This window comes from Oryzias melastigma, linkage group LG8, assembly GCF_002922805.2.
Source record: "Oryzias melastigma strain HK-1 linkage group LG8, ASM292280v2, whole genome shotgun sequence".
NCBI lineage: Eukaryota > Metazoa > Chordata > Actinopteri > Beloniformes > Adrianichthyidae > Oryzias > Oryzias melastigma.
The window spans coordinates 2512325-2533497 of NC_050519.1; the positions used below are offsets into that span (position 1 = coordinate 2512325).

The 21173-nt window shown below is 40.2% G+C and overlaps 1 protein-coding gene across 1 annotated transcript in view; it reads left to right on the forward strand.

Moving 5' to 3' along the window:
* The window catches only part of cacng2a (calcium channel, voltage-dependent, gamma subunit 2a), an 85308-nt gene that overhangs the window by 42263 nt on the left and 21872 nt on the right, over positions 1–21173 (forward strand). Inside the window, exon 2 of the mRNA XM_024272169.2 lies at positions 14436–14519. Within this exon, the coding sequence (XP_024127937.1) occupies positions 14436–14519 (84 nt within the window). The remainder of the gene's footprint in view (positions 1–14435; positions 14520–21173) is intronic.

A 21173-nucleotide genomic window follows, 5' to 3' on the forward strand; every position in this document is an offset into this window, starting at 1 on the left:
TTTTCCTGGTCTGAGCTGGCGTTTGACTCAAACTATACGTTCCAAAATTGCTTGTCATCTTTGTGGCACCACTAATGTTATATTAGGGGTGTAAGCTAGTGGAAGAGACAATAAACCAGTGAGTTATATTGGCTAGAGTCACTATGCTAGCTTGTTGTATATGTAAAGGTGGGCGCCATATTGGAAAGGGCCAGATACCTGCTTACTGCTTACTACAAACAGGGATGTGACTTTACACAAGTAAATTATTACTGTCAGTTAATAAAGTTTGAAATGTCAATCATCTGTTGAACTTTGTACCAAAACATTAACCCTGTATAACCATTTGAATCATATCTGATTCACGTAATTCTGAAACCCCCATCTCATTAGCATAATAAAAACCCACTGTTTGTAACCCAGTCCATGTTTTCTGCTGTGCAGTGCATTATCATTCCACTAGAGGCAGTAGAGGGGTTTTTCCTGCACATTTCAAAATGGCTGCCCCCGTGACATCTCAAAAACAGTTTTGGCGGGAAAATGTTTTGCTAATTTTCAACACTTTAGATTGGGATTAGCTCATCTATTATTATTTATTTTATTTTATTTATCTACTTGCTGTATTGAAAAAAAAATGCTAAATTTGTTGACAATGACTAATATTTAAATATTATACCAAAAAATTTAAATATTATACAAAAAATAAAATGTATTTGATGTTGTGGGCTTTACTGGGTTAATACTATACTATGGTGTTGGTCTTATTTTTGTGATGATTAGAGTTTTTTTTTTTTTTTTGAAAGCGATACAAAATTAAATACTTTATGGCCATTTTATTGTATGTGATAAGCCATGTTTCATTGTTTGCTGCCCTTTCCAACATGGCGCCGCTCTTTATGTATGTTGGGCAATATAACTCATTGGTGTAAATGGATGAATGATGAGAAGGGGGGCGGGGTTGTTCCATGACAACAGCCTCATCCACAACTCAGAAGTGAATTTCTAATGAACCCCTGTCGCTCTGCAGAAACTATGTCCTGGAAAATGACAGGTTTTTTAATTTGGGGTGAAGATGACATAATTCTAATTAAAAGACAATTGGGAGCACCTTGGGACTTTAATCTGATGGCTCAAAAACATTGTTTTATATTTTTCTCTGCATTGGAACATCCACTTCCTGTTACCAGTTTGAAGTTTCTTTTATGCACAATGCTGAGCAAATGCCAAGCAGCTGCCTGACATGGATGCCAACCCCTCCTGGAGTTGATTCATGGTTCGGATCGGTGTGGGCGAGCTGTTGCGGTGAACTTCTTACACTCTGGGAATGCCTCTCCTTGTGGGTGCTGCTGAGGGTTTTCATGAGAATCAGACAGCTTTCACCCCGTCGGACCAGAAGGCCATGACGCAGTGTGCTGTGACGCCGCTGACTCACTGGCGCTCCTGTTCCTGGATCTGTGAAATCTCCTCCTACCCCCCTCCTTGCTGTGATCCCTGCGCCGCAAATGGACCTTGCATGTCGTGGTGTTTCCGTTCTCCTCGGCGGAGACGCACAGATGGAGCGCAGGCAGGAAAATCCCCTCCTCAGCAGAGAAATGCTCGTCTTCACTTGGATGGAGAACAATGAAATAGTGGAAGCCTGCAGGAAATACTTGAGCTGAGACGGGGAACAACCTGGTGGATGCTCTCAGATCTTCAAACTTTTTGGTTCTCGTTTCACCTCAAAATAAGTCACAATAAATCAGTTTCTTCTCCGTGAATTTTATTGGCCTGAAGGATGATGTTTCAGTCTCAAACATCAACATCTTTATGTTGGGAGGTGGGATTCAACCTCTGAGCCTTTAAAAAAATCTACATTTTACGACATCATTGGGCAGTTCTTCTCCAATTTAAGGAGAAAATTCAGGAAGATTTATCATCCAGTCCTCTGGAAACCTTTTTAGTGAGAAGAAAACAGCATCTCAGCAACGACATTTCTTACAGCGATATCTTTAGACAGAAGATTTTTCTATTTACTATATTTAATGTTTCTTTCTCTTTTATTAAGATGTCAATTTAATTATTGTGTTTTTTATTTTTTTCCTTAAAGTGATTTCATTGTGTTTATTTTTTTTAATTTGTACAGTATCCTTAAAAGTTATAAAAAGGTGGTTTTAAATAAAATGCATTATTATTGTTATTATTGTTACTATTTAAGCTACTACAGTTCTGGCAAAACATCCGTCTGCTTTTTTCAAAAGATCGTCCACAAATCAAAATATAAATGTATGTAATCTACGTGTTTTTGTCAAACAATTTTTATTTTATTTTATTGGTTTTAGCTAATTATTTTATCCTTTTTTTACCTTTATTTTCCCGCAGATCGGACACAGTTATGTGAGCAAAAACAAAGAGGAAAACGTTAAAACTACGGCTGAGCTAACAGCAGCTCACTGACCACATTAGAAAACATTGCAACAGTAATAACATTGAATTTAATGTCAGACACGCTGGAATTGTCTGACTTTTGCTCTGTTCACAAGGATTTTGTGAGAAATTTAGGCAACTTTTAACTGGTGAGAAAAGATCATGTGCAGCTCCACGTCTCAAACACAAAGCTAATGCTAGTGTTAGCATTAGCACAGATAAAAAAAGAACAAAATCATAATTTACCTTTACTATTTTTAAAAATTTTATGTTTTTTTTTTGTTGTTTTGCTTTTTTAATTGTGATCTTTTTGCATTGAATGTTGATGAGATTTGCCCTTCAGGGCCACCGTAGCATCTAAGCTTTCAGTCCGACTGAATCCACATTATTCCATAAAGGAAACAATTATTTAACTCTGTTTTATTGTAAGATCTCCACATAAGATTCATTTGTCTTTGTGTAGGAGAGCTCCCTCCACATGGACGGACAGAAACCTACCGCAGAAGCAGACTCAGTGACCATCTGTCATGTCGGGTTGAGCTGCGCTGCACAGCAGCAGTTCTCTTAGCTTGAGATCAGAAACGAGGAGCATCTTCGCCGGGGAAGCTCAGAGTTGCAGGAAGTCAAACGAGCGTCTGTCAGTCAGGCTCCATAAACTAAAACCTGACGGCACCTCGCTGCCCTCATTAGTCCGCCTCCCGGCTCACCTGCAGCTACAGCTGCTGCGTTACACACCTGCCAGCGTCACCACCTGCAGTATGCACATCCATATTTGCTGGTGCTGCGTTTCTTTCACGGTTACTTGCCTCCTTGATTTTAATACAAATTTGGATAATATTTCACAACCTATAAGGAAGGGGATGTTAAAACACCAGTCTGAGTTTTTTTTTCAGCCTCATTAGTAAAGCTGAAGAAGCTCAGTCTGTCATTCATTTGTCTAAACACGACATATGAATGAATGGTTTCTGCAGCCCCAAAACGCTCCTGTATGTTGGCACAAAGGGAGCAGTGGCGCGTGAGGGCCTCCCTGGTTCTGCAGGGTCATTACTAAGATGAATACAGTGATTATAAGGATGAATAAGGTGTGATTATGAAGATGAATAAGGCGATTAGCCCTCTTGTCACCTCCTCTGGGGCGGCTGTTCATTAGGAGCCACGAATAGTTGGAGTGTAACATGGGTGAACCCGTCACCTTTCCCTCCACGGGGGATTTACGCGCTCATACCTGGGCACACATGCACTCTGGGAGACTAGAGGAGAATGTTTGCATTCATCTCTGCGGTTTAATGACCCGTGTTTGGAGTAGTGCTGCCACAAGCGGTTATTTTAATAGTCGACTAATCACCGATTATTTTTTCCAATTAGTCGACTAATCGGGTAATTCCCAAACTGGATGTAAAGCACACATCTTAACCATCATTAGCCTAAAACTAGCTAAAAATTAGACATATAGCATTACCTGCGACAGTGCTAGTATGAATGCTGTAAGCTGAATTTGGCTGCTGAAGATGCTAATGCTAGTACTGATAGCTGAAGATGCTGAAATTGGTAGCTAAAAACATGAAGCTAATAGCTGAAAATGCTGAAGGTAAGAGCTGAAAACGCTAAAGCTGATAGCTAGCTAAAATCTTAGTTAAATGCAAAATTAGCCTTAAAATATTAAACAAGCCTAAGTTAGCCAAAATAGCTAGGATACAGCTGAAATATTAGCTAAACTCCAAATTAGCCAAAAAACTTAATAAATATCAAAATAGTCCAAGTTTTGAGACTAGAGTTTTGTGTTTTTAATAAAGTTGTCCCAGGTTAGCATGTAAAAGGTTTCTCATCAAGTATTTTAATTGTTTGTTTGTATAGGGTTGTAACGCTGTTTTGTTGGTCTGTGAACAGGTTGAGACAATATGTCATGTGTGACAAAACCATCTCATGCATAAACATTTTAACAGACTGTAGCGTCAAATGTGCCCGAATAAATCTGAAATTTGACAGATTAAATTTGACACGGCTACACGCTCTTTTGATTTGTGGCTTGAATGTCATTTTTGACAACTTTAGACAACTTCTTTTTTTTCCAATAACAAAGACATCTATGTGTGCATTTATACAGTTTGATTTCGAGAAAAACATCTTATTCATATTGAGTTTTAAGCTTGACAGATCCAACCATTTAGCAATTTGACCCACAGCTTCAGTGAGAATTTCAGCCACCTGAAACGTGTTTTTACTAAGTGCATAAATGACGGTATCATCAGCAAACATCTGTATGAAAACTGTTGGAAGATCATTTATGTAAAGAGAAAATAGCAAGGGCCCTAGAATAGATCCTTGGGGGACATCGGAGGACGAGAAGAAGAGAAAGAATTGTGTATTTGAACAGACTGAGATCTATTTGAAATATCTGATTCTATCCATTTTATTGAATTATTGGACAAATTGAATTTGGTTAATTTGGTCAAATGCATTTTTCATGTCGAGAAATAAAGTTAATAAGGTTAATTTAGCCATTTCTTTTTACATTTTCTTACGCTGTTTTGAAGGTGGGCAAATATTTACATGCTAGCTGTTTTGACTGATGTAGGATTTTTCAGGTATTTTAGGATATTTTGAGGTTTACCTATTTTTTAAGCTATATGCTAGCTGTTTTTTTTGTCAATTTCAACACTTTGAGCTATCAGCACTAGCATCTTCCACGGACAAATTCAGCTTACAGCATTCACACTAGCACTATCACAGGTAATGCTATATATCTAGTTCATAATTATGTTAAAAAGTTGTGATTTTAAAGTTTAAAAAATTTAGTTTTAGAGTGTTCGATAAATGTTTATCCAGTTCGGCCCGCGACCTCAGGTGTTTTGGGGGTTTTGGCCCCTTGTGCAATTGAGTTTGACGCCTCTGCTTTACATTTTCCATAAAGAAGCGGTTTAGTTTGCTTCTCTATGCAGATGTTGGCGTGTTCGGTCGGTTTATGTGTGTCAGAGGAGCGGCTGCTGACTAACCCTGCGTGCCGTGTCACTGAAGCTGCTGTGTCCAGGGGTTAAAGACACCTCACCGGCTCCGTCCATGTGATGCTCCCACCAGTAGCAGCCCGGATCGCCATATCCATGGAAACTGAAGAGAACAGCTCCGATGTCCACATGGCAACGGCTGCTGTTGGGACTGAAGATGGAGGTGGGAGGAGGACGTGAAGGAGGAGGGGGGGTTCTGGATGCTGACGCACTCTGTGGCTGACTGGAAAGTTTTTGAGAATGCCGCCCACTGGCAAATCAGAAGTGGGCTTAAATATCTCTGTCTCTCACTCTTTCTCTTCTAAACGGCACCTCCTACTCAGTCAAGTCCTGCTGACCCCCTGCAGCCTCCTCCACGCCACCCTCCCCTTCCCGCCATGCACCTCCTACGCCTTTGTGTCTCATCAAACCTTTGTCTCTGTCTGCAGAGCTGTGGCAGCTGTGGACCCATTTGATCACTGTTGGAGGGTGTCATGTGTGGGCAGACCCGACCTGGATGTGTGTCTCTTCGAGCGTCCAGGAACGCTCTGGTTCTGATCGTTTCGTCTCTCCAGAAACCAGATAATAAACCACATTAATGCATGATTTTAGAGCCGACACAGGAAAGATGACGGTTGTTCGAAGAGTGATATTCCATAAGTTTTGAGGCATTTACTCTGATCGCTTTGGTTCTGATGGTTCAATATAAGCCCAGTGCGGTGTGCATACAGCAAAAGAAGACATAAGTGTCAATAAGTGGTCTCCGGTTGCACCAATACTAAACTATCTCTTTGTTATTTGTAGAAACGAATCAAATAAAGCCCTTTATGCATTAAACCAATGGTATGGAGCTCTTCGTGTCATTGATGAATCACTGGAGCCATTTCATGAGAGAAGGCCCCCCTTCTACATGGTGCGGGAGTATAAAAAAAAACAAAAAAATACTTTTTTCCCCAACACGTGACCGAATAAGACTTGCGATGTCTGAGAGCAACACTTTGGAGAATGTGCTTGTTGCCAAATTGAAAATATAGGTTGTAAAACATGGTTCTCAAACCACATTTTCCTTTAGTCCGGCTGAGGCTGGACTATTTGGGGTTCCATTTGTGACCAAAATATGTTTTTGTGTCCACTGTCCATGTCTAACGAACATTTGTTCATGTCCATGTACTACTTAGCCATATCTTTAGCGTGTCCTGTGAAATGACATGAGCTAACGACGCTAGCAACTGTTGCTAAGGAATTTTCAGATCCAACAACAAAAGCAAATGCTAAGTTTTAAGCATAAACCAAACTGAAACATCACAAAGCAAATACAAAGCTATCATCAAAGAAGCGTGAACATAAAGAAGTATTTTACTTCGTAGACATTGAACTTTGGCGGGGGCCGAAAATATTGATTTGGGGGCCGCAAATGGTCCGCGGCTCAAACAACAGTTTGAGACCCCTGTTGTAAAACATTTCAAAAATACATTTTTAGCTTTAATCTGGTTAGTTTTCTCTTTTTCCTTTATTTATTGATCCCACAGTGAAATTAAAATTTATTCGTTTTTTTGTTTTGCTTTGTCCTTTTATCGCAAGTCATACGGCCATCGCAGTTTCAAACACAGATATTACACATTGCAGATTTTACTCATATTGTGCAGGTGAAGGTCAACTTCAACTCATGTATGGCCGTATGGACATCTGCGTTACTTTTTGACGTTTTGAGTGTCCCTAACGTATCGTTTCTTGACGTGCTGCTTGTTTCCATTAAATCCAGAGTCCCCAACCCCAGTTCAGTACCAGTCCGAGTGTTGCTTGGTACTGGGCCACATATACTTATCAGCGGCCCCCAGATATCAGGACGCAGACCACTAGTCTTGGTACCGGTACAGGTACCCTAACCTGGTGGGGACCCGTGATCGAATAAGAACAGCCAGCATGTCAAAAACAACAAGTTGGAGTGATTAAGTAACGCAGAGGGAGTATGAACTGTACGTCCATATGACAAGTTGGACAGGCCTATATTGAACCATCAGAACCAAAACGATGATATTAGATGTCTCAAAACTTATGGAAAATCGCTCTTCAAACAATTTCCTGTCGGCTCTAAAATCTCGCATTCATCCAGTCTAAAACAATTACTCCCAATCCGAATTTAGCCGTCCAAAAAGAGCATTTTTGAAAAAAAGTGTCTTCGATTTCAGGCATCACTTACACTCGATGACGTCACCAATAGTCGCCGGTCAGCTAGCGTTAGCGCAGAGCTATCAGTTTTATACATTTAAAAAGGTCATGCTACAACAAAAAGTCTTTACTTACATTTAAATGTGAACTTCTGTGCTTTGAGCGCACCCACATTAATCCTTTCACACCGGAGCTCCAGTGTTCATGTTCTTTGATTTACTAACACGATAATTCCAGTAAATTCTGAAGGAGAAAAGTGGCTCGTCGACTGACCCCAGAAGGTGGCCCATCCTGCACCCCTGACTGATGCCGTCTCCATTCATGACAGCAATTTTCAAAAGAATCATGCATGAAGTCTTAAAGGTTGTTCCGATGCCTCGCCATCGCGAGGTGGCATGAATAGAGATCAGGTGTCAGATAAGAAACTGGAGGTTCTACAGAAATTCTTCAGGAAAAGAACAAAAAGATTCTAAAGAGAAAACGAGTGTTTGCTTCACTGCTCTTGTATAATTGACCAGGAGCCAAGTGGCCTTCTTGTGCCATCACTAACAGCAGAAAAGACTTCCTTAAACTAGATGAAACCCAAACCTGAATGTTTCCTCATCAAGCAGAGCTTTGTCTGGACTGGATCTGCTCCAAAGCTCCAGTGAATGCCGCCCTGGTTTCCCCTCGACCGCATGAATAGAGAGCAGTGATGTCACCCTCCTAGTGGTTGTGTGTTTGTGCCAAAAGCACTTGAAACAGGCTGACCGACTGCAGCCCAGCGCCTCGGGGCCAGACCCTGAGACTTGCTGCGCTGGGAGACCATAAATCTGCCCCCGAGCCATCCTCTCCACTGCACTCCGCTGCCTCTGTGTGACTCCCGGCCCCGTGGTAATGAAGTGCTTTGTGGTTGTGGAGGACAGGAGGGGACGGAGAGGGCATGGGGCGAGTGTGTAGCTCATTCTGGGTTGACTGAACAGGTCCAGATAAAACTACTGTGGTCCCTGCAGGAGCGCCTCAGACATCCACGTTCCTCGGAACCGGCAGCTCAGTGCATTCTGGTTAACGCTTTCTATTAATGTTTTTTATTTTAAATATTTTAATTAAGTTAAATAAATCAGTTAGATATGAAACCGCATTACGAAACTCAAAAAAAAAAAAATGTGTTGCAGAAGAAAAAAAAAATCAAGATTTTTAGGAGGAATATTTTAGTTTTTGGTGTTTTTAAATGTTCATGTAGCACTTTTGTCATGATGGAGGACGTATATAAAGAACATTATGCATTTCTGAGTATTTCTTTAGTCAAATTGTTTTGAATCTGGAGCAGAAGAAAAAAGACAGTTTGAAAAAGAGCTAATTTTTCACAAGAATCTGGCTACAGAGAAAAAAATATGGCGCCAGAAAGTTAATAGCCGGAAGCCCCTCCCCCTGCTGGAGTCGGCCACAACAAAAATATCGTTTTAAGCTTTCGACCTTTTTCCCTTTTTTCTCTCTTTTCTGCTTCTGGCTACAGATCGATTCTGACGCCGTCTCGCGTGTGAGCAGAGGAACCTCGATTTTTGATGTATAAAATATGTGGGGCGGCCTACAAGCTCCCTTCTCCAAACTCTGAAAAACGGGGCGGAGGGATCCATGCCAATGGTCCCGCTCACAACTTAGATGCAGGTTTCCAGTGTGTCCACAGACTTAGCACATTATGGCTAAAAACACAATAAGTATAATTGAAAGACCACTTTTAAAATAGTGAAAAAGATGATCAGAGTGGGGTTTTACCCTTTAACACCTGAGATGTCACCGGTGGCGTTTAAATAGCACACACTCTTTAATAATATACCACAACTTTTTAACCGTTAACACAATCAGCGTAATTCTGAAGCAGAAAAAATCTGCTTAGGATGTCCGGCTGTAATTTCCTCCTTATTAGATAGACTAACCTACAATACCAGCAAAAGATTAACTGCTTATTTTTCTCTACATTATAATGAATAATTAAAGATATCACCATAAACTAGAATCAATAATAAAAGGATGAAAAATGAAACTAAAATAAGCATTTGTGATTGAAAAAAATTACCATCTCTTTTCATAGGCGTTTTTTAATTTGAAAGAAAATCATAAAACTGGATCAATAAACAAAAACTTTGTACATTTAAAATTCTTAGTTTTCATCAAATTAAAATCTTGAGTTGATGGTTTGCTCAACTAAAAGACTGAATTTGATTTAAAAAAAAAACTAATATTTTAAAAGAAACAAATCAAATAACCGATCCATTGTTTCACTTTTTACAGTGTAAGAGGTTCCGTCAAATGTAAAAAATGATTTCACATTTTGAGAAAATGCTAGTTTCTCTTTATATTTCTGTTTTTATTATATTATTATTATTATTTTTATTCCTTCTGCCAGAAAAGAAACATAATTCATATTTATTGTTAAAAAATACAATGTAATAAATGCAAAGCAGTATCAAAATAAGACTTTGCAGCTCCTTCTAGGTTTTGATGAGTAGAAAACAAACCCAAATGGCTCTTTCCGCGTCAAAGGCTGCAGACCCCTGTCTCAAGACAAACAATCCACCACTGAGTCGATTGAACTCAAAATAAAAAGTAAACAAAAGAAAATAATGCAGAGACAGTTATTTCGAAGTGACACCAAAGTTGTTTGCAATTTTTAGGGAGAAATCCTTAAAATGTTTTTGTTTTTTACAGATTTCTCCTCAAAGCTTTTAGATCTCACTTTTAGTTTCTTCTAAAACTTTTGCAAAACTCTGAGCTCTCCAGCATTTTAGGAGAGGAGCGCTGTGACCCGCAGCACACCTGAACCTCCGCTTAGGTGTCCCCGCCTGAACTCCACGTTTCCCGTGAGCGCCCTCGTCGTGATGTTCACACCGGGACGCCCCTGAAATGAGGATGCCATTATAAAACATTTACAAACCTGCTGAGTTTACACGTCTGACAACAACGAGGACGTTAAGTGTCACATTAATCTTTCAGCGCCGTAATTGAGGGGAGGGCCTCCTCAATCGACTCTTCTCTACTAGATCTCATCTGCGCTTGATAACATTGTTAACAGACGTGAGTTTGTGCAGACGGAGTCATCTTTTGGTGAAAAATGTTCTCCTAAAGACTCCTCAAAGCGTATTTAAGCAGCAGAGATGGAGGATATATTGTTATATGTAGTCACAGGAGGCGGCCCGGTAACACCTACAGAACGCTCTCCTGAAAGCTGGCATGCAACATTTAGATAACAAAGCTTGGGAGGATTGTGCGCCTCCAGCTTTAGCTGGCTTTTGTGAGCAGAGATCACCTTCCAGCTGATAGAAAAATACCACTTCTAATCTCCAGTCTGTCAGAGCAGCGAGTTCAAAAACTTTGCAGCTCTGTTAAACTCTGGAGGGCTTTTTCACGCCTCAGCAATTACTGTAACACTTAAACTTGATGTATTCCATCTTCCTTCTCCTCGTCCTTCAAAAACCTCCGTTCTCGGCCCTATCTCCCCTTCCCTCCACATTGGCCTTGTCTTTTTATCTTTCCCCTGTGATTGGTCTAATTGCCACAGAACCTGTTGATGGAAATCAATGATTTTTTTGATGAAGTGCCAAAGCTGAGTCAGTGGGAGAAATGAGTTCTCCAGGATGAGGAGGATTAGCGGGCATGCAGAGGTTCCCACGCTCCTGCTGCAAAACTCTTCCCTGGTCAAAAACTCTGCAAATGTGTGAAGAAGAGCTCGACATTTCATTAACAAAGGTGGCAAAACGGAAGGCCGAGACACCACGGATGGAGACAGTAGCATTATAACGCTGGGGAGATTTTGCAGCTTTTATTGTCCTGTTCAGGCTCCTAGGAGCTGCTGGAGCCTATCCCAACTGCAGGGTGCAGCCTAGACGTTAGAGCCACAGGAAAACTCAACTGTATTCACACCAGCTTCATCTTAGAAGTACGGTGGTCACATCAATGTAAAAGACACAACACAACGACACACAACGCTTTTGTCATTGTGCTTCGGTATTTTTTTGTTGTCCTTCGGCTTTTGTCGTTGTGTTTTGGCTTTTGTCGTCTTGCTTCGGCTTTTGTCGTCTTGTTTCACTGTGCTTTGGCTTTTGTCGTTGTGTTATGGCTTTTGTTGTCTTGCTTCGGCTTTTGTCGTCTTGCTTCGGCTTTTGTCGTCTTGTTTCGCTGTGCTTTGGCTTTTGTTGTTTTTCTTCGGCTTTTGTCGTCTTACTTCAGCTTTTGTCGTCTTGCTTCAGCTTTTGTCATCTTGTTTCACTGTGCTTTGGCTTTTGTCGTTGTGTTATGGCTTTTGTTGTCTTGCTTCGGCTTTTGTCGTCTTGCTTTGGCTTTTGTCGTCTTGTTTCGCTGTGCTTTGGCTTTTGTTGTTTTTCTTCGGCTTTTGTCGTCTTACTTCAGCTTTTGTCGTCTTGCTTCAGCTTTTGTCGTCTTGCTTCGCTGTGCTTCGGCTTGTCTTTTTTTGCTTCGGCTTTTGTCATTGTGCTCAGGCTTTTTTTATTGTGTTCTGGCTTTTGTCGTCTTGCTTCAGCTTTTTTGTCTTGCTTCGGCTTTTTTGTCTTGCTTCGGCTTTTTTGTCTTGCTTCGGCTTTTTTGTCTTGCTTCGGCTGTTGTCATCTTGTTTCGCTGTGCTTCGGCTTTTGTTGTTTTACTTCGGCTTTTGTCGTTTTGCTTCAGCTTTTGTCGTCTTGCTTCAGCTTTTGTCGTCTTGCTTCGGCTTTTTTTGTCTTGATTTGGCTTTTGTCGTCTTGCTTCAGCTTTTGTCGTCTTGCTTCAGCTTTTGTCATCTTGCTTCGGCTTTTGTCGTTTTGCTTCACTGTGCTCAGGCCTTTGTCGTCTTGCTTTTGTCGTCTTGCTTCGGCTTTTATCGTCTTGCTTCGGCTTTTGTCGTTGTCCTCCCGCTTTTGTCATTGTGTTGTGTCTTTTGCACTTATGTGAGCCGTGTCGGCCACCGTATACAAGTTAAACAATCTAAAAACTATAGGCAGCAAAAGTTGTCTAAGGTGGTTAAACAACACTTTTATAAAGAGGAAAGATGTTATATTTTCGTTTATATTAAGAAAGTTTAAATGACATACAGAGCACAGAACCAAGAAAACAGAACCACATTAGCCTCTCAGAAAGCAGCACAAATCCTGTAGTGTTTCATTTGTTCCAGCATTCTCATCACTACAAGAGGAAGTTTTGTTATCCTTAAAGACTCATTTTAATGAAAATTATCTTTTTTAAACATGTGGAATTTTTCTGACGATGGAAGAGGTATATAAAGAAATATAAAATTTTGAGTATTTTTTAGTTCAAATTGTTGTGAATCAGCAACAGACGAAAAATACAGTTTGAAAAATATCATATTTGTGGCGTAGAAAATGCAAGCACCTATCTTCCTCATCTGAGCTGGAATCTGGCTCCAAACTGTACGACTGGATTGCTCCGATATTTATCTGCGTTTTTGTTACTCCAATAATGTTGGATTGGGGGTGTGAGCAGTATGCAGGAAAGAGTGAAAACAGAGAACTCTCAGCAACTGGGAGGAGAAACGGGAGTGAGGCTGCTCCACGTCAACGGTCCCGCACACAACTCGGAGGCAAATCTCCTGCCGCTCTGCAGAAACTATGTCCTCTGGATTTTGACTAAAAACTGCAAATTTATAATTAAAATGTGAGTCAAAAGTGTGATCAGATATGACCAGGAATCAGAATATTTTATCACAAAAGAGACACTGATTTAAAATGTTTCTTTCTAAAATAATTTCTTGTACTTGTGTTTATTTTTGTGTAATTATTACCTCTTAAATTCTGTTTAATTCATCTAAATAACATCAACCTGCCAGATGGAAACCAGGTTAAAATCTGACACATTTACATTTGTTTTCAATGTTCATTTTGTCCCAAATAAACAAACGCTCAAACGCAAAAGTCTGACTGTCAGAATGTGTTTGCAGAATAAAGACACATCTGTGGAGGGAAACATGTTCAGAGCAACAGATGTTGTTTTTTAGGGGAGGTGTTCCAATTTGAGCATTTCAGCATCAGGGAAGCCTGGCTCGTAATAAATGTCGGAATTAAAAATCCTGTTTTGTGTCAAAGTTTTCTGGGTAATTGAAGAAAGGAGTAAAAATAATAGTGAGTGGACATCTTGATGCTTCTTTTATTTTGCAGGTGTGACTTTGTCTAACACCTCATGTGGTTGGCTCACAAACTAATAACTACACCCCTCTGCTCCCATCATACCCCCCCTGCAACACCTGGCGCCATGGTAACCAACACCTGTCCCCTCTAATTAGAGGGACACTGAAGGGAGACGAGATGAAAAAAATTAATGAAACACTAATCTGGCCTAATCAAACGCATCGGCATCTGCCCGCTCTCTCCAGCAGCAGCAGGTCTCCGTAATGGCCTCCTTATGGCCGCCTCCCCCTGCCAAGGCCACCCCGGGTGACCCCGTAAGGGCCAAAACTGCTCGCAGACGGGATTGATGCGGCACAAAGGTGGAGGGGGAGAGGGGCGGCGCCTCCTGGATGAGGTGTCTGAGCGGTTGTCAGCCAAGTGGACGGGCAGTAAGAAATGAGGTTCCCAGAGCACGGCAGCTGGAGCCGCTCCAGGTCGCACCAGCTGCACCGCGCTTGTTTACAAGCTGCCAACTGCTGCAGGTCTTCCTGCTGAACACAGAGCCTCTGATATGAGCTGTTCTGATCTGCTCTCTGCTGGCTGTTAGAAAGGTTTTCTGAAAGTTAATCTGTTGGTTACAGAAACACTCCAATCAGACAGAAAGACGGAGCTTTCAGTCGCTCTTTGTGCATAAACTTCCTGATCTGAGGGTTGTTGTTGTTGTTGTTGCTCGCCGTCGCTCTCTGAGGTGAAATGTTTGCCAGCAGCGTGAACTCTCCTGAACTCTTCGTCTCTCCTCTTCTCCCTCCAGGAAACTTCAAAGGGATGTGTAAACAGATAGACCACTTTCCCGAGGAGACGGATTACGAGGCGGATCCATCCGAGTACTTCTTGCGTGAGTATTCTCCCCATTCATCCTCCACACGTGCAAAGAAAAAAAAGTCATCGCATGAGGCGGTTCTGCCTCACAGTTTCCCTTTGCGAGTTTTGTCCCACTTTTTGCTGAGAGTGGAGCGAGCTGCCAGTAGCTGATGCTGGCTGCGTGTCAGCGCCGTCTCCGCCCGCCTTGCCAAGCAGCTCGTCTGTTTTTGCTGCTCGGCTGTGTGTAACATAACTCACAGCATTGCAGTCGGCTGTGTACCCTGTAAACACAGCCCATTGATTTCTGCTCTCCTTTCTTTTGTGCAAGCAAAACAGAGATTCTTGTCGAGCTCATTTGCTTACTAATCCTAAAAAAAAATCACAACAATGTGACCTCGTGATGAAGTGCTGCTTTGTTTTAGTCGATACTCCGCCGAAGGTCTGAGCCGTGACGTTCTGCAGCGCTGCACACTCCTTTCTGTAAAGTTTTTAATCCTTGTTTACATTGCTGCTGCTGGTTGGGATGCTGGAGGCAGCCGTTTCCATGGTAACAGTCACTGTGAAGCAACAGACGCAAGTTTGAAAATGTTGTAGCCATAGCAAATGTCACCATGGTTACAGATCTGCTCCCCTGTTGGATTCTTTTTTTCCCCTTTTTTGTTGTTATGAAGAGTTTAAATCATATGTGTCAAAATGAAGGCCCGGGGGCCGGATCCGGCCCTCCAGATCATTTTATTTTATTGTTATTAATGGCCCGATGTTATCTTACATTCACTTCTAACTGTATAAATTTGACAAAATATACTTTTATGGAGAGTAAAATATTGAAAGTTATTTAGGGTTTAAATTGATTTGTTCTGGAATAATATTCCTGCCTTTTTGTTAGTTACGTTTTAAAAATTAGTTTAGAGTATTTAATAAATGTTTATCTTGTTAGTCCCACAACCTGAGGTGTGTTTTAGATTTTGTTCCCCCCATACGATTGAGTTTGACACCCCTGGTTTAAATCAATACATTTCCTTTTACTTTGATGGAATTTGACTTTTTATTTAATCATAATTTTATTTTTTGGGGTTCTTTTTGGAAGGAAATGTTCTATTGTTTTTGTTCATCCTTTGATGTTTCAAATAAAGCAGCAATTTGGTTTTATGTGGATCTTTAAGGAGACTTAAAGGAGGAACCATGTAACACTGTATGATATTCACATTCTCAATATTTCACGATATTCTCAATATTTCAATATTTCATTCACATTTTACAGTATGTGAAAGGTATCAGATTAATATAAATATATTCAAAGCATTATTAATGTATTTTTAAATAAATGTGTCTAAATGTGTAAACTCAAAATTGAATTGAATTTAAGAATCGGAAAAAAATCTGAATCGAGTCGTTTCTAGAAATTATAATCGATACTAAACCTTGAAAATAAGCCATTGAAATAAGTAGTTCATTTGCATTTAATGTTATTAAATAGTTCAAAGAATGTCTCATCACTTCACCAAGTCTGGCTCTATTTGAAAAACGTTTACACACCCCTGCTGCAGACCAAGTCCCCTCTCCATGAGATCATGTAGTCGAGTGTCGTCGGCGTATCTGATGCTCTGATCAAACCCAACAGTCCATTTGTTCTCACCTGGTGAACAATCATCCAAAGCTACATTTCCTTTGATTCATCATCATAATTAGTGAGGCATGTGGATCCCAGCTGACCCATTTCTGCATCCCGACGTGTCCCTCTCCTCGTCTCCGTCTGGGGGGGGTCTGACAGTCATGGAGGCCTCTCGTGCCAGTGCAGGAGATTAAGCCCAGCCAATTAGGCTGTTTGACTCAGCGCTCTGAGCGCTTGTTCCCGTCCGTCTGTGCGGCAGATCACGGTTATGATAAAAGCTCCGGTAATGATTGGAGAGCGGAGCCCGGCGAGGCGTCTCTCAGATGACAGTCGCGTGGACGAGGCCGCGTTCCGGCCCCTTGAACCGCCACCGCCGGTCGGCACGTGAACGGGTTTGTGTGCGTTAACCTCTTCGCTGGCAGTGATTGGAGGGGGAGGCCACACTGCTCCCAGTGGCTTGCCAATTAGGACGCTCTCATCCATAAATATTTCAGCCTCCTTCTTATATAGGTCAGGCTTCTCTTGATGGCTGTCTCTCTCTTCTTCTCCTCACAGCCGTACTATTGCGTGTCAGGAGTTGTGCAGCACTTCTTTGTCATCTCAGCCATAATGATTCACAGCTTTACACTTCTTAAACATTCCCCCCTGCGGGTGCAGGACGGGGTCACAGGTTTACATCTGCACATCTTCTTTTCAGGGACACACCTGATTTTATTCACGAGGACTTTCATGGGTGGATAAAAAACACTTCCATCTTACAGGAAGAGACAAAAATCAAGGGGACACAATGATGATGTCATCGAGGATAAAGGCATGACGTGGTTACTGAGCAGAAAAACGCACAAATCCAAATGTTTTCTTCATCCGTTTGAAGCAGCAGACACACACAGAAACACAACCAGTGCTGCTGCGTGTGTGTCCTCAGCTCTCCCAACGCTGAGGCAGTTTGCACATCCATGCTGAGTTATATAAGCCAGCTGGGGCACACTGAAGCGCCAGTGGGTTTTTAGATCATGCCATGTCGGAGCTCCCATCATCCACTGCTCTACTGGGCGCTAAGCAGCTGAGAACCAAGAAGAAAACGCCCAGTTATGCAAGCTGCTGATGCATCCCTTTAGTGTGACACGGAGAATCACAGGAGCGCCGCTGAGTCACAGGTGGAGCGCACATCCTTCTCCTGCAACCTGAAAAAGTTTCCAGATCTTTGAACTCAGCGGACTGATTCTCCCACACATTTCAGTGGCAGATTCTCAAAAAAGAACTTTCAGATTAGTAAAATGTGTATTTATTCAAATCAAATTGATGTATTGATAGTGAATTGATGCTTTACTGATGCTGAACATTCAGATATAAGGATACATTTATAAACATCTGGTAACACTTCACAATACATGCCCCTTAATTCATGATGGTTAATGCATAGTTAAGCATTAATTAACTATTAAATTAAGTGTTGTGCATTATTTAGCATTATTAAATGTATTACTTGATAATAGTTAACTCTTTAACGCCAGAGATGGCGACCCGTAAATAACTGACACTCTTTGATATACTGTAACTCTTCAAGTTGCTCGAGTTGCTCCGAGCTTACGCTGCACTCACACGCTGGAGTCTCTTCCTAACTTGAATAGTGTGAGAGGCGCTCACCCTCCATCCGGTCTGGTCCGGCCTCTCCAGCGCTCCATTTCTGTTTCCTTGGTTTCACGCCGGAGCACTTTTTTTGTGAACTTGAGGGTATTAACAACCTAAACCGAAAATCATGTGCATCTGCTATACTTTTACTCGCTGTTTTCACCTCAGTGTCCCTTAGGTGTTACACAATAATGTAACACTGTCAAATATGTACATTTACGTCTGTATAAAACAAAAGTATCAATAAAAGATCCGTCCTTAGCTACTGAATGAAGACGAGTCACACAGAAAAAGAAGTGTTGAGAGTATAATTCAATGAATGACGGTTTGTTTACTAGTACTTCCTAGATTAATGGCGAGTTATCGCGAGAACCTGCGTGATTTCGGAGTCTCGTGAGGTGCTTAACCTTACTTAGTGTAGATGAAGGAAGCTGATTCGCTGTGGCGATCCCTGAAGGGAAAATAAAAAAGAACTTTACTTAATGTATTACAAAGCATTTTAAAAGGTGTCTTTTGCAACTGGTTAGCATTGTGTATGCTAACTACAGGCTACTTGAAGCATACTTAATGCTTTGTAAGTATGGTTAAATTTGTTGAATAATTACACATCACTAATGCATTAAGTATTACACTTACAATAAAAATGATTGTCAATACTTTATTTAATAGTTCATTAATGCTTAACAAATCTTTAATTTATATTAATTAAGTGTATTTATTGTAAAGTGCTACCAAAAATGTTAAAAAATATAGAAAATAAGTCATGTAAATGTCTAAAATATTATCACAATAAGCCCAGGAATGGAAATAAACAGGTTTAGAAAATGGATATGAAAATGCAAATACTTGAGATTTATTTATTTAAGTTGCACAATTGATTATATAAATGTAGTTTGAAAAAATCTCTGAAAAAGATTTCCAGAACAATGAGGGAAGAACAGACAGATAAAAGACAAATACTAAAAATTTTACTTAAAACAAAAAAAAAATGAGGTGGGAAACACAGAAGAGTATTTATTTGTTTGGTTGGTTAGTTTGTTGGATTGTTGGGTGTTTTTAGGCAATTTTTACTCGTACAAATGAGGGAAAAACAATAAACAACTCAAATACACTGATATGACAATCTAACGAAGAAAATTGATTTGAAAATAATTTAAAGACATTGTATTTGCTCTAATCATGAATATTTGTACATATATGTACACAAACGTGACACACTGAATGCATTAAATATAATGATTGTCACATTGAGTATAGGAGGCATAAAATAAGAAAAACAACATTTTGTGCGACCTGAACAACAAAGGAACAAGAAATTAACTCAGACAATCAATAAAAACAGGATTTTTTACATTCAGGATAAATGTTACAAATAACACCCATTATTTACCAACTTCAAAAATTAGTTGGTGATTATTGAAAATCAAATTGTAAAGAAACAATTCCGGCTGCTGCGCCTCTTCTCTGCAAAAATCAATAGAACATCTTTAATGATGCTCTTTGAAACATTAATCAACCTGAGCCGTGCATTCTCAGATTTTCCTGACATTTCCCCACAAACATAATGAATCACCCAAAGATACGGTGGCTGTGTTTATTCTTGACATTAATTAATTACCACTTCTTTTAAATGAATATGCTGACAGCCAGGTGACACTGTTATATTTCTTTCTTTCAACAACGTGCCGTTTATCCTGCAGCCTTTGATTTATTAGAGGATGTCAGACAGCACTGACTGCAGAAATATTTCACATTTTGAGAGTTCTAATCCAAACTCTGCAGATAAATAGGGTTTAAAACATCAGTCTTGTGGGGATTTTTTTCAACTAATGTGTCAAAGATGACAAAATGAATCAGTCAAATGATAAAATCCATCTGTTTGTGGAAACTTCAAGATCCCACTGAGTCATTTAGTTCTGATATTCTGCTCCCAACATATCAGTTATTTATAGAGGTCACAAGTGTCTTTAAAAAGGACTTTTAACATTTTAACTATAATTTCAGTCACTCCTTCTCTTTCATGTTTGGTTTACAAACATACACAAACTCCGGAGGTACGAAAACAGAACCTGAAAGATGATCCGGATGCTGCAGCAAACAGACGTACGGTAAGTTCGGTCCAGATTTGAAGACATCTGATCTTAGCAATCAGCAGAGCTTCTCTTCCAAAAGACACAGAATGAGCAGAACGTATGACTGACTTATTTCTCATGCAATCATTTGTCGAAGGGTTTACCTTCTGAATTATATGAATTTAGCCGTTTTCTGGAACTGATAGAAGCTTGTTGAGGTTTTGGAAAGTTCTCTGGAGGTAATGTCCGTTTTTGTAATGTCTTAACCCCAACTGCCCTTAAGGGTGCAGCAGAGCTGTTGTGAGGTAAAGAGGATCATTCATTCAAACAGTTTGTCTGTGACAGTTTGATTGATAGATTTAAAAGGAGAAAAACTCAGAAATGCAAAATGATTTCTTATTACATTTGTTCTCTTTCATAAGAAAAATGCACCACATACATGTCAAAAACTCAAAAAACAGGATATTCATCAGAGGGGGACTTTAAGGGAACTAGACACACCTGTAACCCCGTTAAGGTGATCTTTGACTCTCCACCAACCTGGAAAACCCAAAACACCTGAACAAGTTAACACCCACTACAGTCTAAAACATGTCTAATTCTTACAAATAAAACCAGAAGTGGCAGCATTGAGGCATTACAATGCTAGCTACTAGCATGTCATTCTTACACTCTTTATTATATTTTAACCCTAGAACACTTTCGCTATCAAAAGTTACACCATCACTTTTGTCTGGTCATTTTTACCTGATGTAATATACCAAATAAAAAGTATTTGTCCAAAAAAATAGATGCGTAATAAATTAGAGGAGTTTTCTTTCAACTGTGGTTTATTTAACAAAATGGAAAAGAAGATCCAATTTTGAGAAAATGTAAGAATTTGAGAATAAATAAATAAATAATGATACTGGAGACTTGGTCTTTGGTCCATCCATTCCTGGGACATGTGAGACTTTACCCAGGCACACTCAACAGAAAAATGCGACCATCATGTAAATAATTGTACTCAGATGAAAATCACCCTGCAAGAGTTCTCTAAGGATGAACCAAATGCTCTCAAACATTCATTTTAACCCATAAAAAGAAGAACAGAACAACATTTGAAATGTGTTCTGTGGATCACTTAGTCCAGGAGTGTCAAACTCAATCGCACAAGGGGTTAAAATCCAAAACAAACCTTAGATCGCGGGCCGAGCAGGATAAACATTTATTGAACACTCTAAAACCACATTTTTAAAACTTTAAAGCATTAACTTTTTAACATATATGATGCTAGTGTGAATGCTGGTAGCTAAAGATGCTGAGATTGATACCTAAAAACACTGAAGCTGATAGCCAGCTGAAATATTAGCTAAATGCCAAATTAGCCTAA